We start from the raw sequence: 16617 nt of genomic DNA on the forward strand, positions 1-16617 counted from the left end.
ATGGAAGATGTCAGTCAGATTTCAACAGGGAATAGAGCATGAGAAAACAGTCATGAGCCCTGCTTCAGGTGTCTTAGTCTCAGATGAACATCTTTGTGGTTTTTCTTGCTTTTATTTTTACTCCTGTACCAGTGAGACACTTGCAATCATTTTTTTGGGGTGTTTTTTAAATGCTTTTCACAGTTTGGGAAAATGCTAGGTGCTATTTTTCCTGCACGTCAGGAAAAGAAAGTGACAGAATTGCACTCTTGGGTGAAGGTCTGCTGGCCCAGAGTGTGGATGGCACTATCAAGTTTAAAATAATACTTGAATRAGAATACTTGCAATACTTGTGTTGTTATTGTTTCTTGTTAAGAACTTCTTACAGCACAAACCCATCTCAGTGCATAATACTTAGGCATGCATTCTGACTCTCAATGYAGAAAGGATGGGGCTAAGGTTACACTTACTAATCCTTCATCTGGGCACTTCTAATTCTGATGGATTTAATCCTTCATCTCTTCAGTGCTTGCACTTTCATCTGAAGGTTAAATGAAGTGTGGGAAAAAATTTTCTTTTGCTTTCCAGAGTAGCTTTTACTGTTTATACTTGACAGTTATGCTACTAAAAAAAAAAAAAAAAAGAACATCTGGACTTCAGCATTCAGCTACTGCTGTAACAGTGTATGGATGCTCGGATGCTTTTGTGTTTAGGTTTTTTTCTTTCTGCTACTTTATATATGGGGGAGAGGGTTATAAAACTGTGATTGACTCCAACATTGAAACTGGAACAGCATTTGTGAACCAAACCCTAGGGAATCAGCATGTGGTGGGGTACCCAGACCACAGTATCACAATGATTCTGACATATTGGTGGCTTAGAGAGGTTCTGTTTGTCAGAACAATCCAGGATATTAARTGCCATTTTTACTGAGTAACAATTGTTAACATCAGTAACTTGCAACAGTGGATTTCTAATAGAGGATGAAAGCTGACCATGCATCATTGATGTCGGTTATGGTAATCATTTTTATATCCAAATCTTGCCCGTTTCAGTGAGTCTTAGCGATGCATTAAGATGTTTTATGGGGATGTATAAAGGACTGTTCTTTGCCAGTCTCTGGAYTATGTCCAGCAGCTTAATTCAAGGAGGCACAACTCAACCACCCTTCATCTTTTTGGCTTTGACTTGCCATGAAAGATGAAGAACAGCAGCTTGGTCATGCATTTCATCTCCTAGTGCCCAAATCCAGCCCTGCTGTAAAGAAATGCTATAGAGTGTATGAGATTTTCTATTTTTACTGTTAGAGGCTGCTGTGGCCTTCCCACTGTGGAGGCAGCCACATGCTGCCCTTCTGTGCCACATCACTGGCAAGGGACAGYACAGAGGAGATACTGCAAGGCTCCTGCCACCCTTCTGGGTCTCAACAGCTGTGATTCTCATRTAGGACCCAAACCCAAAATCTCAGAATATCTGGTACTCTACTGGCGTCCTGACAGCCCTGGAGCCCTCTGCTACATCCCTGTATGTCCTCCAGAGCTGTTACTTCAGCAGTGCCTTGGCTTCCCTTCTGTCCCAAATGTCAAGTTCTGATCCATATACTTAAGTGCAAAGACCAGTTAAACAATTAATTCAGTAATAGTTATGGTGACATCTTCCTGATGATACCAATAATGTAGTTGTCTGTAAGTTTACAATTGCACACATATCATTTCTACACTTGCCAAGTTACTGAATTATACTGAACAAGGTTGCTGCACTGGAGAAAGCCCCAAACCCAGTAGATAGCTAGCAAGGAGACCATCAGAACAAAGCCACTTGCAGATTCGTTCAGGTCAAAGTCCTATGACTCAACAGAACTGTTAAATTCGGATTTCATAGATGTTTTCTGTTGGAACTGAGCTTCTGGTGGAACTTTTTAAGACTCATTTTGATGGAATGAAAGACTGATTTATTTTTTTTTTAAATAATGCAAGATGTATTTTTATTTTTCTCACAAAGTTCTCTCAGTAGTTTCTTACAAGTTACTTGATAATAAAGCTGAGTGGTAAGTTACAGACAAAAATGTGTGGATTCTGTTTTACCATCAAACTTTATCTGTATTTCTTCTAGTGTATAGAAAGGCTGTCTAAATGGTAAAATTGCTGCATACCAGGTTTCAAAAAATATATTCCTATTAAAAAATTGTTTAAAGATTAATATATCCGTGACCATCAGTAAGATATTTTTCCAGTTCAGAGACTGAATACAATTTAAAAAAAAAATGAGTGTGTGGTTACACAAGTTTTTCATAGAGATTTTGGATCAGTTTGAATTAAATTATGCATATCTTAATTTCTTTTCTAATTATTTCCTTAAGAAATATGCCTTTTATGTAACTTCACTCCCTAAATACCTCTAAAAATGAGATATTCCTCTGGGGAATGTGTTAGTAATTCTGTCTGTATTTCCCAGGAAATGTCAGGGGGAACAAATGGTCAATGCACGACCTTGAAGGTCAAGAGATTCGGAGTCTGACAGGTTGCATCCAGAAACATAYATTGCCCAGCTGATGACCCTTTGCTGAGATTATTTTTGTACACAGTCCCATCTGCCATGAGTGAAACTGGGCTGTTCCAGTTTCTTGGGTGGCGTTTTGGTGTTTTGAAGTTTGAGTTGAATGTTCCATTGTGATGCGGGAAAACTCACTTGAAGATTGATAAGACTCATGTAAAGTGCAGTTGGAAGCACAACATTTACTTGTGCAGGTTTTGAGGTACCATTCCTGCTCCTTGCCCAGGAGATGTTGCTGTATCCTGCAGCAGCTGAAACTATCATGTGTTTGAAAGTTCAGCCCCATACAAAGTGCAAAGAGGAAGCTGGCAAATCAGAAGACCAAACTGCAAAGAATGTGACACAAATTCTGACTGAGCCTGAATTGGTCAGAGTGGCTGRAGATTTGTAAATGTCCTCAGACCTTTGATGGAGGGTTTAAAGTGCGTACCTTAAACTGGAGCTTTATGGATTGTGAAGCCTAAATAATCCCACAGTTATTTCCAGCTATAATAACCAGCTGGATACCAGTTATTCAACAGTAATCAGCATTTAACATTGTACAAAGTGATCTTCAGTCCTACTTCATGTGTTGTTACATGAAATTTCTCTTTAAAGTGGAAGCTTCTGAATATTTTATATACTCTCTGTTAATGTACTTGGTTGTTTAGATTAAGCATATTACCAAAATTAATGTATGTGAAAGGATATTAACCTCCAACTAAGTATTTKTTTTATGTCTTCATAGGTTTCCCCTGATTTACAGAATGAAGTGCTTATTAGCTTATTAGAGACTGACCCAGATGTTGTAGACTATTTGCTGAGGAGGAAAGCTTCCCAGTCATCGTGAGTAATATGTTTTTTCATCATCCCTTTTTCTGCTGGGAATTTCTATCTCCCACTGGAAGTGTTCAAAGGTTCTAGTTTTCCACAGCTCTTCTGCACTGTCTACAGTGGAGTAGAAGTATCCTCCCTATTACACAGACTCTGCCAAAGAAATTATGACTCTTGTACAGCATTTTCTAAAGACCAAACTTGTTTCCCTGATTTAGAGGAAAGATTGTGTTCTGCTGCCGAGAACRGAATGACATGTACATAAAAATACTCAGTGCACTATTATCTGACAGGATGTATTTTAGTGATCTGCTGGTTCATGTCTTGGGTTTATTGTAGTCTTCAGTAAAACAGGAGGCATGTATTCCACTGTCCTTCAAACACACCCTAGAGTGCCTTAACACCATCACAGCGAGATGTTTGACCACTCTGTCATTCCTGTCCTGTCCTCTACATGTAGGACATTGTGAACAAGCCAACTGCCACAGCAGCAGCCCTGTGGAGACTTTGGATATTACTTAATTGTATGCTTTGTGAAAGACCTGAAGAGAAAAAATACATCACACTGGTCACTATACATAACATATTCTGACTTTGTGTATGGTGTATATATGCCTGCACCCTTGTGCCTTAATGCTATGAGTTTGTACATTCTGATTAACAGGATTCCTGGCTTTCTCATGGGACTACACAGTCATTGTCTTTGTTCTAGTGAATCCCAATATGTCAGACCCAAATATCACAAAATTTGACTGACTTGCTTTAAGTAGTTTCTAAGAGGGTTTTTAGACTCTAAACTCTCTGGGACATATTGGACTTTGTCTTCCTRTGTTTGTGGAAAGTGCCTAGTGCATTTGGAATATAATTTAAATTGAATTTGTACAGTCAGTTAGCTATGATTTTTTATTTCTCCCTCTTAACATTGTATAGCTGGAGGTAATGTAATAGTGTGTCTGGCTTTCAGGGAAGAGGTGTGCAAGAAACAATGTAACTAACACCTTGAGGAAAAAGCTTTCTTTAATTATAAAATTTGGAAACAAAAATATGTGCAGAATATATTGTGTTGTAAAGGTTTTTATTAGTTTKCTAACTTAACCACATGAACAGATAACACGTAGTAGCAAATTATCACAGATCATCTGTGATTTGGGGTCATTTTCTCTGTGTGAAATAATTTCAGCTAGTATATCTGACAAGTAAACRTGTGTTTATTTAGATCACAGTAAGTGCAGGATAGTTAGAGATACAGAAGCTGTTTTAGACTTGTTTCACATTTGCCAGAAGCCAAGACTACAATTAGGAGAGACACTGCAAAGCACATTATATAAGGTAGTGTGTAGAGACTTCTTCCTTTCAGCCCTGAGTTTGGAATAATCATATTATTTTTAAGTCAAGCTAATAAAAGCCTTCATGCTGGATTTCACCCTCTGTATAATAAAACGACATCAAATTTTATCTCACATGTGACTACATRTACCAATTGTGCATAAGTTAGTCACAAATCATTGTGGATGTAACAGATTATTGTTAAATCCTATTGTCTTAATTGACTTTTTCTTGAACTTCCTTACTTTTAGCCAGCATGCACACCTACAGGAGAAAATACATCTTTTGTGGAAAGCTGGTCACAACTGACAAAAAGCATTTTGTAAGGAAAGCCAAACGAAGGCATATAGCTACACTAGTACTAATTTATTGTTGTCAGTAATGGGCAGATGAAATATCACTGAGGTAGGAAAAAAATTACTGTCACTGTTTTTCTACTCTGCTGTCATGTGATTTATTTTTAATATTAATGAGATAGGTTTTCTCTGTGGTTGCAACTTCTTGATTAAGATATTCCAGGCAATTGAAGGGAATGTTACTTAGTGTTATTGCTAGGAGTGTGATGCTCTTAAGASATTAATGTATTTCAGAACATAATCTCAATTTTGAGCCTACAAATTTGTTGCTTATTTTTCCTGTAAGAAATGTGAGACAGCAGACAACAAGGAGATGCTTGTCTTGATTTTGTAAAAAGGAGGCTCCAAAATACATCCTTACTGCTCTTGGAAATGGCCTGGTCACATACTCAAGATACAAATGTGGATCTGTGGAACAAAAAACTTTACATATTCTTGAGACAGTCTTCATAAGGAGGGCTAGTTGGCTGCATAGAGTATAAAATCAACTTCAAGACTTTAATGTCACATTAATTGCTTTGAAGGTCTTGCTTCTGCAATTGTCCTCACATTTCTGCTCTTGCTGTCATTATAAATGCTTTCTTGGCTCTGATGTAACAGAGAAAACACAATCGCTTTTCGTCCCCAAAGAATGACAAATCAGATGTTCCTTGTCTTTCAGTTCTCTTAAGAGCTGAGCATTGTGAGCAGTGTGTCAGGGAATTTATGGAAGTTGTTCATGGTAAAGCACTAATTACAAATGGCAGCAATTGTGAAGTGTGCTTTTGTGGGTGACTTCCCAGTTTTTTGTATGTTGGCTTGATGACAATGGAATTTTGGTTTACAGCTGTAAGATGAAGCATCTTTRAACTAACAAAAAATAAAATCTATTTCTTATGATTATTTATTGCATATCATGGTTAGTAGTCCTTTTAGAGTAAATAAGTTCTAAAGTTACAGATTTTTTTTTATATTTTTGGGTTATGATGATGAGTTTTAATCCATCCTGACCTGTGGCACAAAGATGAAGCCATACAGCAGGTCAACACAGTATGTGTAAATGCAGTTTTTAAAGTTGTGGTAGCAACCACATCATAATCCCACAGTAATCTGTCTTGTTGGTAGCACCTGTGTTTCTCAAATTATGTGTGGAAATTACTACTGTGTGCTGCCAAGCCATCACACTCCATATGATTTGTTTCTTGAAGGTGTAATTGTTTTCCCACAATTTAAGTTAAGCTTTAAGTTATAACAGAAAAGGGTTTCTGCCAGAAAGAGAAAGAGATTTCCTGTTTTGATGACCTTGATGCTAGTAGAAAAGTACAAATATCCTCAGTAGAAGTAATTACTAACACATTTCCAGTTCCCCTGTGCAAGTGGCCTCTGGTGGATAACATTAATTCATAGAAAGATACCTATTGTTTTGGAATCTGAAATTCTGTTTATAAATTCATGTGGCATAGGTTCCTTGTGCTGCTTTCAAATCTTTCCATTTGTTCTTAGCCACTTCAAAAATCTTTTCCTTAACATAGTTCATAATCACTGAAAAATACTTTACTTGCYTTCCCATTCCTCACATTTGATTGCATATAATCATCTATTATTCTTCGTGAGGACCATATTCTGCCCTTCCTCATATACTGCATATAAACGCATGGGTATCTTGCACAGTATTTATGTTTGCCTCCCAATTCAGTTTTTCCCCAGTGTGTGGGTAGAGAATTTCACTATCCAAGGGACAAAGAATTTTGAATTGTAGTCAACATCTGTTTGCTAATGAATTCAAACAGTAAAGCAAACAGATGCAAAACTTTTGTTTTAAGGARTTTGTGAGAAGTTCTTTATTTGCAAAGAAGCAAACTTCTTGCAAATTGTGTTTTATTTTGTTCATGAAGAGCACGAAAAAGCTGCACACTTATGAGTTCAATTTCCAGCTTTTAAGTATCCAATCCATTTTGATGGTTTCTCATWGTAAGATTGACAGTCCACAGCAGTTCCTTTGATTTTTACAGCTATTTTACCTAATTTTWCAGTGATATTATATATGTATGTATAAAGTAGTATGGGCTTACCAGCAGAAAGTGTAAATCAGTTTAGAAACTTGAATGTTTGAATCTTTCCAAAGACTTGGAAGTTTCCATTCAGGTAAATTTTTAGCAGGACCTCTGTCTTGAGAAGAGGTAGAGTATAACAGATCATTCAAGGTAAGACATGAAATCAGTGTTTCACAAAGCTCAAGTTTATGTTCCCACATTCTTTCATTTCCATTTCTATTTCCCTTATTCCTTTTGTTACCTTGCCRTGGCTAAGTGCTGGTTTAGTTCTGTCTTTGCCCTGTGCAGCACTGTWAGGTTTGGATGCTGCAAAGATTTACRTGCAATAAACCTCACTGGTGTCACMATTAGKGATAARCTTGTCTGTGTGCTGGCAGGTGAGRCTTAGAAAAGAAAGTCTAGAAAGCTGGAGAGAAAGGCATTTGAYCATAGGGAGCCTGCAGATATGGACATTTTTCCCCTTTTCTAAGACATCTTTCTAGTTCATCTGAAAATCCCAAGATATTGCTTGAATCTCATATCACTGCACAAGGGTTTTTAGGACTTAGGAGGGCAGAAGGAAAGAAGCAGGTGGCAAAAAAAAAAGAGAAAAAAGGTTTGTGATAGAAGTATACATACATAAAAGACTATAATTTTTCAGTGTGTCTGTTTATAGATTAATTTACTTTGGAATCATTTTCAGATAAGAAGTTTAGATGAGAAGTTATGTAATTGAAGCTTTTTGGTTTTGGTTGTTGTTTTTGGTTTTTTTTTTGACTCCCCAGCATTACTGTGCTGTGCTGGGAAGCCTGGGACAGCAACTTTGCCAAATGACAACTCTGGGTTTTGAGTTTTCCTCAGTTAAAGTCCAGTGATGGTTTTGTCAATGAAAGTTACTGAGGAGTAACATTATTTAATTAATTCCCAAAACTTTATGGTTGCTTACATACTGAAAAAAATAGGAATATTGAGTAACATAATCGTCATGCTGTGGAGTATRTATATATTATTTTTTGGGACATGCAATAGGTAAATCAGCCAGGAGAAAAAACCRAGAGCTTGAAAGTGGTGCTAAGTTTTGTCATTATTTCTGTATTAATATTTACTGTGCTGTGGATAGCTGTGTGTTTTCTTCATTTCCTTTCTTCAGGTTTATTTCATTTTTCTGGAAACAGGGTTGTTGTTCCATAGGAGAAATTAGTTTTGGTTACTCACTAAAATCAAGCTGTCTTTGGATTTGACTCTGAGAAAGGCTGACCATTTTCAGACAGTTACAGGAATAAGCCTCTGTTGTATCACATTCAGTTATAATAGATATTAAGAAGAGGTTGCTGAAATAAGTGTTTGACTCAAGAGAAGCAAAAGATAAGCATCTATGAAACAAAGGTGCAGAGAAATGAAAAATTAGTAATATAGGCAGGAACAACAGGAAAACAAAATTATGTTGTTTACAGAATAGTTCTTTGTGGTATTCAGTGACTCACAGCCTGCCTSCTATCTGCACAGTAAACTGTGACAGTTCAAGAAATCTCTGTCAATGTTCCCGGCACRTTTGAAAAATGAGTTGTCATTTTGAGCTGTGGCTCTTTGGTGGGAGTTGTGTTTGCCTTTTCTTGTCAAAATTAAATTAGTATTGGTGATGGTGCGAAGGGTGAAAGGGTAAAAGAAATTGTAGAGTGCATCAGCAGAACCAGTTGTTTTTTGCCTCGATCATAAGTACAGTAAATGCATCTGTTTGTCCCTGTAGAATATTTACTTTCTTATGTCTCTAGAAGAGGATCATTCTCGTAATGTGAAAGGCAAGCCGATTGCTTGATTTCTCTGTGTAAAACTTAAGAATACGAGAATTTCTTTTAGCATACTGCTTTAACATCAAACTAATCTTCCCTATCATGCCTTAAGCTGAATTGTCAAGGTAACATAAGGAATTGATTCACTGCTTAGTTTCCTGTGGTTTTCTGTACTGTATGGGTTTGTTTTCTTTCTTGACAGCAACATCTTTTGATTTTGAGTGGCCTCTGCTGGCCACTTCATGGCAAAAGTTTTACTCATGGAAAATCCACCTCAGTAACTGTTTTTGAAGTGTTTTCATTTCAGCAGCTGTGACCATTCTCCGTCATTTGATTTTATCTGTGTGATCGCAAATCATGGAATGGTTGGGTTGGAAGGGACCTTAAAAGTCATCTAGTTCCAAAACCCCTGCCATGGGCAGRGACACCTTTCCCTAGACCCCATTGTTCAGAGCCCCATCCAACCTGGCCTTGATGTCAAACTGCACCTGTAACTGTGAACATGAAACATTTTTTTTTTTTATTAACAGTAGTTTGTTTCTCAAAATTTCTCAGGAGCCCTGAGATGCTGCGGTCAGAAGGTTCCTACTCCACAGGAGAAAGACATTCTTCCACAGACTCCAACAAAGCTTCCAGTGGAGATGTTTCCCCTTACGACAACAACTCCCCGGTGCTGTCTGAGCGCTCGCTGGTGGCAATGCCAGAAGAAGTTGCCCGCAGCCCAGATAAGCTGTACAAGGTACCTGAGCAGTACACGCTGGTCGGACACTTGCAGCCTAAGCCAAAGGAGAATTTTTCTGCATCACAGGCTGGAAAAGGTATAGTGCATCCTGCTTGTGCTCCTCCTCCTCAGTGACTGATAAAGATTTCTGAAATAATTGAGAAGTGCCAGGTTTGTATTGTCAGCTACCAGGATTTGAGGAGAAATAGTGTAAATAACCTTATGAAAAGAAAGACAGACCAACATCCTTTTTGTTGCATTGGGCTCAAAGGATCTGTGCTGAGTTCTCCTTATTAGCTCAGCTAACTGTCGGGGGTGCTCTTGGTATGGCACTTCTCAAAACTTGGAGATATTATTTAGGAAAACAGAACTATGTATGTCCAGTTTTCAGCCTGTCTGTGACAGCATGGCAAAGTCTAATCCTGAYCCATGGGACTATAATATCTGCGAGGTTATGGTCCAGACTTTGGAAAAAAGCTGAGATTTTAAGACTTGAGGCTACAAACTTTCTCCAGTTGTAAAGAATGACCTCAACACTCTCTCAGTGCAGAACATAGCTGGTCTGCACAGCTTTACATCTGCAAGCAATTACACACTGAGCAATAGTARTGCAGGGATCCATAATTCCCGTAGCTAACTGGAGAGTACTTASCTGGATGATTTCTTTGGAGAAGCACTGAGTTTTGCGCTAATAGCTCATCAGCACTTCAAGATGCTTTTCCTATAAAAATACATGTATAGAAAAATTGTCAACCATGAAATTCATACTTAGTGAGCCAAATTTTAAGAGCTTTCARTAATACTTAGGGATGCACATAACTGTTTGGTGGTATTTTAAAAATGGTTTCCTTTCAGAGGCATTGAWTTCCCTTTAGATTTAATGGGATTTAGACTATAATCTCAATTATATGCTTTATAAATGCCAGCCAGAATYTATCTTCTGTATTCAGCATCTAAATCTCTGGACAGGTTTTAGAATTTGGGCAGATTTCTATGAAATTATGGATAGGAAATTACATTAAGTTTTATCATATTAACTATCTTTTGGACTATAATATGCATCACAAAGATACTGGACCATTACAAATTAAGAAATTCTTCTACTGACTAGTGGAATCAGAAAAAGGCATGAAACTGTTTATAACCCWGCATTTTATTAAATCTATTCTGTGGCTGCACTTCTGCGTAAGACTGGCAGCATCCTTGGGTTGATAGAGCATGCCTTACAGTTGATCCCTGGGGCTGCTTCAGGGAGCTTTCCCAGAAATTGCCYTTTCTGGACCAGATCCTCCTGGTTCTTGTGCAAATTCTCTGACTCCRGTAAGGCAGAGTCCTTACAGAAATTCAGTAAACTCAGACGCCCTGCCCATAGAGAGCTCACTGATTCCAGTGCAGGATCTGGTCTTGAAATGAGTAGCTGTGAACAAATTCATGGAATCATAGCATGTCAAGGGGTTGGAGTGGACCCTAATGAGCATCAGTCCCAACAYCCCCTCCCACAGGCAGGGACACCTCCCGCTAGACCAGATTGCTCAAGGCCTTATCCAGCCTGGCTGTGAAAACTGCCCGGGTTGGGACATCCACAGCCTCCCTGGGCAAACTKTTCCTGTGCCTTACCAGTAAAAAATGTCTTCCTAATGCCTAACCTAAATTTCCTCTCTTTCAATTTGTGCCCATTACTTCTTGTCCTGTCACTACAGTTCCTGATGGGGAGTTACTTSTTGACTTCCCTRCAGGACCCCCTCAGATACTGAAAGGCTGCTGATATTTCCACACAMCTTTTTCTTCTCCAGGCTGARCAGACCAAATTTTCTCAGTCTGTGTTTTTAGACAAACTGCTCCAATCCTCTTATCAACTTCATGGCTCTCCTCTGCACTTGCTCCAAAAGTTCCCTGTTCTTATGCTGGGGTCACCAGAATTGTACACAGTGCTACTGATGGCGTCTCACATGTGAGATGCTCGTGTTAGGTGCACAGTCCAGATGCTAGTGGATGTTAATACTCTGATATCTTACATAAAGTTTTGCCTTTCTATTTGTATATTTCTAAATAATGTCTTTAAGAGGATCAGTTCACCATCTTCTCTCTGCTCTTACTGCTGTTTAGATGTTTCTGAAGATCGTTTTGATATCTGGGGCACTTGGCATTCAACGCTGAAAAGTGGCTGCAAAGATCCAGCAATGACAGGTCAGTAAGTGCTTGGTTCTAATGYCCAAATCTAGGAAAGACAAAACCAATTTCTTGTTTTCAAGGAATCACAGTGAAACCAGTAGGAGAATTCACATTGTCCAGAGCTGAACTTTTAAAAGGTGATTCTTAAGYAAAATACAGAGGAACACGGCAGTTACGCTTCTCTGTATTCAGTGGAATACAGAGAACAGCAATATTTCAAACTATCAAATATAATTWAAAAAAATAGTTTTAAAATTGCTTGAAGAAATAGTTTTAGTTTCTTACAGAATTCATAGAATCAAAGAACCATTAGGGGTTGGAAGGGACCTTAAAGGTCATCTAGTCCTAACCCCCTTCCTTGGTCCAGGACATCTCCCACTGGACAGAGTCACTCAAGGCCTTATCCAGCCTGACTTTGAACACTGCCAGGGATGGGRCATCCACAGCMTCCCTGAGCAGCATGTTCCAGTGYTTAGCTACCATCATAGTAAAACATTTCTTCCTCATATCTAACCTGAAGTTCCCCTCTTTCAATCTATACCCATTGCCCGTTGTTCTTGTCACTACAGTTCCTGATGAAGTATCCCTCTCTGGCTTCCCTGTCAGCCCCGTTCAGATACTGTGAGGTCTCCATGCAATCTTCCCTTCTCCAGGCTGAACAGCCTCAACTTTCTCAGCCTGTCTCAGCCCCCATCCCTCTTCTACAATGTGATACAAGGGAAAAGCAGTAGCTTGTCCAGTGCCATATGCATGGTTCCACAGACTCACGTTGTGTTTCTGACTCTGTCCCCAGGTTCTTACGGGAACATTTATGAAAGCAGCTTGCTGCGACCCGGACAGTGCTCTCTTTCCCAAGGGAACCTCGCCACGTGTTCCCCGCGGTGGCAGGGCAGCTCCTCGGACCTGGACAGTGGCAGGCAGGCCATGCGAAGGAGCCAGACGACCGCTGCCATTCCCGAGTGCCAGCTCCACCCCGTGTCTCGGCTGTGCAGTAACCCTCACGTTGAAGTGGGCAGCAGGAGTTCAGACCTGTCGCACTCCAGGTCGGARCAGCACTTGACTTTAAGCAGCGTGGAGGACCTCAGTGAGCGCGATTTGAGCGCAGGTTGTTTGCAAAGCACAGCCAAGCCCTGCTACAGGAAAGAGCGGCCACCACCCCCTTACCCTGGCCCGGCAAAAACAAGCTCTGCCTTGCCACAGCGGCCGAGTGTTTCTTCAACGCTGCACTCTTTGTGGAGACTTCAGCGCCCAGACAGCAGTTCAGGGCCAAGAGCAGCTGCAGGGCCACCAGCCAGGGCCCCTGAGCAGGCCACCCCCAGGCAGGAGCAGCCARCCCCGCACACGCAAGCGGGTCACAACTATTCCACAGCACCTCACAGCCACAACAGTAAAGGTGTTTCAGAGGCGGACTGGAACGAGTGGCAAAGGGAGAGGTGGCAGATTTGGGAGCTGTTATCAGCCGATAACCCCGATGCCCTCCCAGAAACCCTTGTATGATCTGACTCTGTGGAACTGCTGCTCATACCCTTGCCTCCGTCTCATAGGAATGCCACGGTGACATTGGAAAACAGGGAGGGCTTGTTTGTTTTATACCGACTGAATTGCATATACTTTTAAAAAACTTTGTTCACTTTAMTTTCTTAACAGCACTGTCAAGCAGTTATTTTACAAATCCAGTACGTTCCTGTTTTTCAGCAAGCTTTTGAGAAAAAACAAGGTGAAAACTTTAGTGTAATAACTCTGTATGCATATGCTGTRTATAAGATAAAACTGTTGCTTTCATGTTGCTAAAAATGTATTTATATATCTGCAGTTTTGATGATTGTATATTCTGTAATGGGTATTGTATGATAATCATGTTATGTTTTCATATGCAGATGTCAATCAATCATGACTGCTTTTTTTAAAATCACTGCACTTACATTACCATGATATGCTTTGGAATTCTATAGAAAGTGCACAAGCTGGTTTCTGTGCTTTTATATATATATAAAAAAAAAAGCTGTTAAAGGGGAAAGTTGTACTTCTTTTCACTGCCTATTGAAAAACACTAAAATAGAGTGAAACATGAAAAGCCATATATTTTATAAGGGTAGTAGTGAGCTTAGRGGGGAAAATACAAAATATTTTTTTCTTAAACATATGTTTGCAAAAAAAATTTAAATTTGATACAAGATTGTAAAAGTATTTTTTTAGATTCTGGTAGGAAGCAACTCAGAGAATCAACTAAGAGCAACATTGTGCCTAAACCAACTAAGGATATCGTGCAAAGTCTGCCCTCCCATTCTAAAAGAAAACCGATGTTATATATGCAGGATATAATATATATATTTATAAGTGTATGATTTTATGTATTGTTTTAAAACAATAAACTGGAATCCAAATTTTAGAAAACCAAACCTAATAAATTGAGATGCGTAACACTGAAAAAGAATATGGCTTTTCCTTTAAAATAACAAAGCTCCAGCATTAAGAAAGAAAGTTAGAGAAAGGAAAAAAATGCAGACAGACACATGAAAGGGAGTCAAACAGAGTTTCAGAAATGAACATGACATTTGGAGAAACTCACAACTGCATTTCTATAAATATTGTGCCAAAGTCTGGGTCAGTCACACTTCCTCAGTAGCTGTATGTTGCATTCTGTTAAATGTTGCTCTTTTATACTCGTTGTTTTTCAATTGCAGTGCCGTTTGTGGGCAGCGGGTGGCAATGTACTGCAGTGTTCCAGAGAAATTCCRTCTTAACACTCCATAAGGGAAAGTGTATCATATCGAAAGAATTTTATAAAACATAGTAGTCTTAATTTTAATGAATTCAGTGATGTTGTCTTTAAGTTCTATCTTGTGCCATAATGATGGAATAAAAAGCTAAGTAAAAGAACGAGCATATTTTTTGCTCCTTTTTGTTTTTTGAAGTAAGGTATATGGGAAATTGATGTGGTTTTAATACATTCTTGAATATCCCTGTCAGAAACATCTAAAAGGCTTAGGAGCTTAAGGACCTTCAACTTAAATATCCAAGAGTCAAGGTTTTACTTTAGTTTGAGGCATAAAATCCATCATATAAAAAGTCTTCCCCTCAAATCTCAATTTCTCATCTTATCTCCTTTTTGCAAGTAAAGTTATAAGATAAAAGCACCAAGCCAAGTAAAAAGGGGTAGGATTTGGTCTTTGACTCTTGTAGCTCTTTTTATTCAGAATAAATATYCTCTTCTGGTAGTTGCAAGGTTTTTCCAAATACCCTCATAATATGAAATTTGATAGGAACGGTTTCTTGGGTGTCCCTTGCACCAGCTCTGTGTCAATTTATTAAAAAAAAAAAAAAAAGGCAGWCCACCCCAAATTAAAGTGACTGTGGAATATAAAAAAAAAGATAAAAAAGAGCTCTTACAAACAATCTTCCCTGATCTTATCTCAGTATCATGCCAGGCTTGATACAGACTTRCTACAGGGCATTAGTTCCTAAGTAGTCCTCGAAACCAGTCACGGTGTAAATTTTGCTGCAGAAGATAATGCTTTCATTAGATGTCATCTCTTTTAAACCCCTTTCTAAATACAGGRGCACCCGCACCTTTTTAGTGAAAGAAGTCTGAGGATTACTCAGCCTCACGAAGAGCTTGCCTTTTGCCTCTACCTCTCCCTGTATGTATTTTTATATAGGTGTGTATTATTATCTATATAGAGTTTATGCTACAAAAGACAAAAACAAAAGATAAGATCACTGCTGAGGGACAACCTTGTGTGCGCACGGTTCAATAGACTGTTGTATGGAAGAAAGGAGATACAAAATTAATTCCAATAATTAAAGTAACACTTGGCAAGATTACATTATTTCTGTCATTTTCATTTGAACAGGGCAGAGCAGAATTATTATAARTAGGTTAAGAATGTAATTTTTAGTTGTACCTCTTTCCAGGCTGAAATCAGTGACACAATTTTTTAATATATTTTTAAAATATATATTTCACGAGAAAGGTAGCCATGAGAAGTTGTTTCTAGTTTTGTTTTGGGTGATAGATCTGTGTGGGATATCCCACTTTAGTTCTCTGKTTTTTTCCTATGACACAAGCTCTTGTGTAACCATAATACTCATTTTAAAAGGAAAGTCCCTACTGTGAGGAAATCAAAGGGTTTTTTCTGACTGTTTCCCTCCGGAGGGGGATTCCTGTCTTAGCAAGGACAGAGTTTCTGCGAGTTGCTCATGGGGGAGGGGTTGTGCTTCTGCTGCAGAAACAAACAAATTCAAGGATTCAGTACAGCTCTAGGTACCAGCCAGATGTACCTAAACATCTGTACAAGACAGAGGAACCTGTCAGCCAAGGGAAAARAAGCACAGACTTTGAAATGCTACTTTAAAGATTACTGTTTCTACCATCTTTTAAAATGAGATGTGGTTGCATTCTTGTCATGCATTTTAAGAGCATGCTCCTCTGCTGAAGGGTCAGTTGCACCTTCTCCCTCTTCCCCAGCTTCCTGTCCCAGCTCATGGGTGCTGGGAGGAATTCTGGAGCTTGTTGATTTGGCTGAAGCTTGTCCTTTGCAAGGAACACTGCCAAGCTGAACCACCTCTGCCCAGACCAGACAGGTTATGGACACAGAAACCGCAGCTTCCAACTGGGAATCACAGATRAATGGCTCCTGCTCCAGTGCTTTGCCTCCCTGGTCAGGAAGGATGATTTCTTACTGTGCCATCTTAGTAGAAATCCAAATTTTGTCTGCTTTGAAAAAGGACTGGTGGGCAACCAAGGCATCCTTCAGAGTATAGAAACTCTCCAGTCGTTATGAGAAAAGATCACCTGAGCCCTGATTACTATCTTCAACTTCACAGAGGTGAATTAGAGTCACCATTCAAAAATAAAGGAGAGAAAGAAGGAAAAAGAGAGGAGAGAGAGAGAG

General features: G+C 39.0%; 1 protein-coding gene across 2 annotated transcripts in view; it reads left to right on the forward strand.

Moving 5' to 3' along the window:
* The window catches only part of ARHGAP6 (Rho GTPase activating protein 6), a 298644-nt gene extending 283635 nt beyond the window's left edge, over positions 1-15009 (forward strand). The window contains exons 10-13 of one of the 2 annotated variants that reach the window (XM_057389658.1): positions 3260-3357; positions 9385-9647; positions 11657-11737; positions 12516-15009. In XM_057389658.1, the coding sequence (XP_057245641.1) occupies positions 3260-3357; positions 9385-9647; positions 11657-11737; positions 12516-13219 (1146 nt within the window). In that variant the 3' untranslated portion in view covers positions 13220-15009. The remainder of the gene's footprint in view (positions 1-3259; positions 3358-9384; positions 9648-11656; positions 11738-12515) is intronic. The other variant, XM_057389666.1, reaches the window with a different exon arrangement.
* The last annotated feature ends 1608 nt before the right edge of the window (positions 15010-16617 follow it).

The sequence above is a fragment of the Malurus melanocephalus genome, unplaced genomic scaffold (assembly GCF_030028575.1).
Source record: "Malurus melanocephalus ecotype Western Australia unplaced genomic scaffold, MMel_1.1 scaffold_1, whole genome shotgun sequence".
Classification (NCBI taxonomy): domain Eukaryota; kingdom Metazoa; phylum Chordata; class Aves; order Passeriformes; family Maluridae; genus Malurus; species Malurus melanocephalus.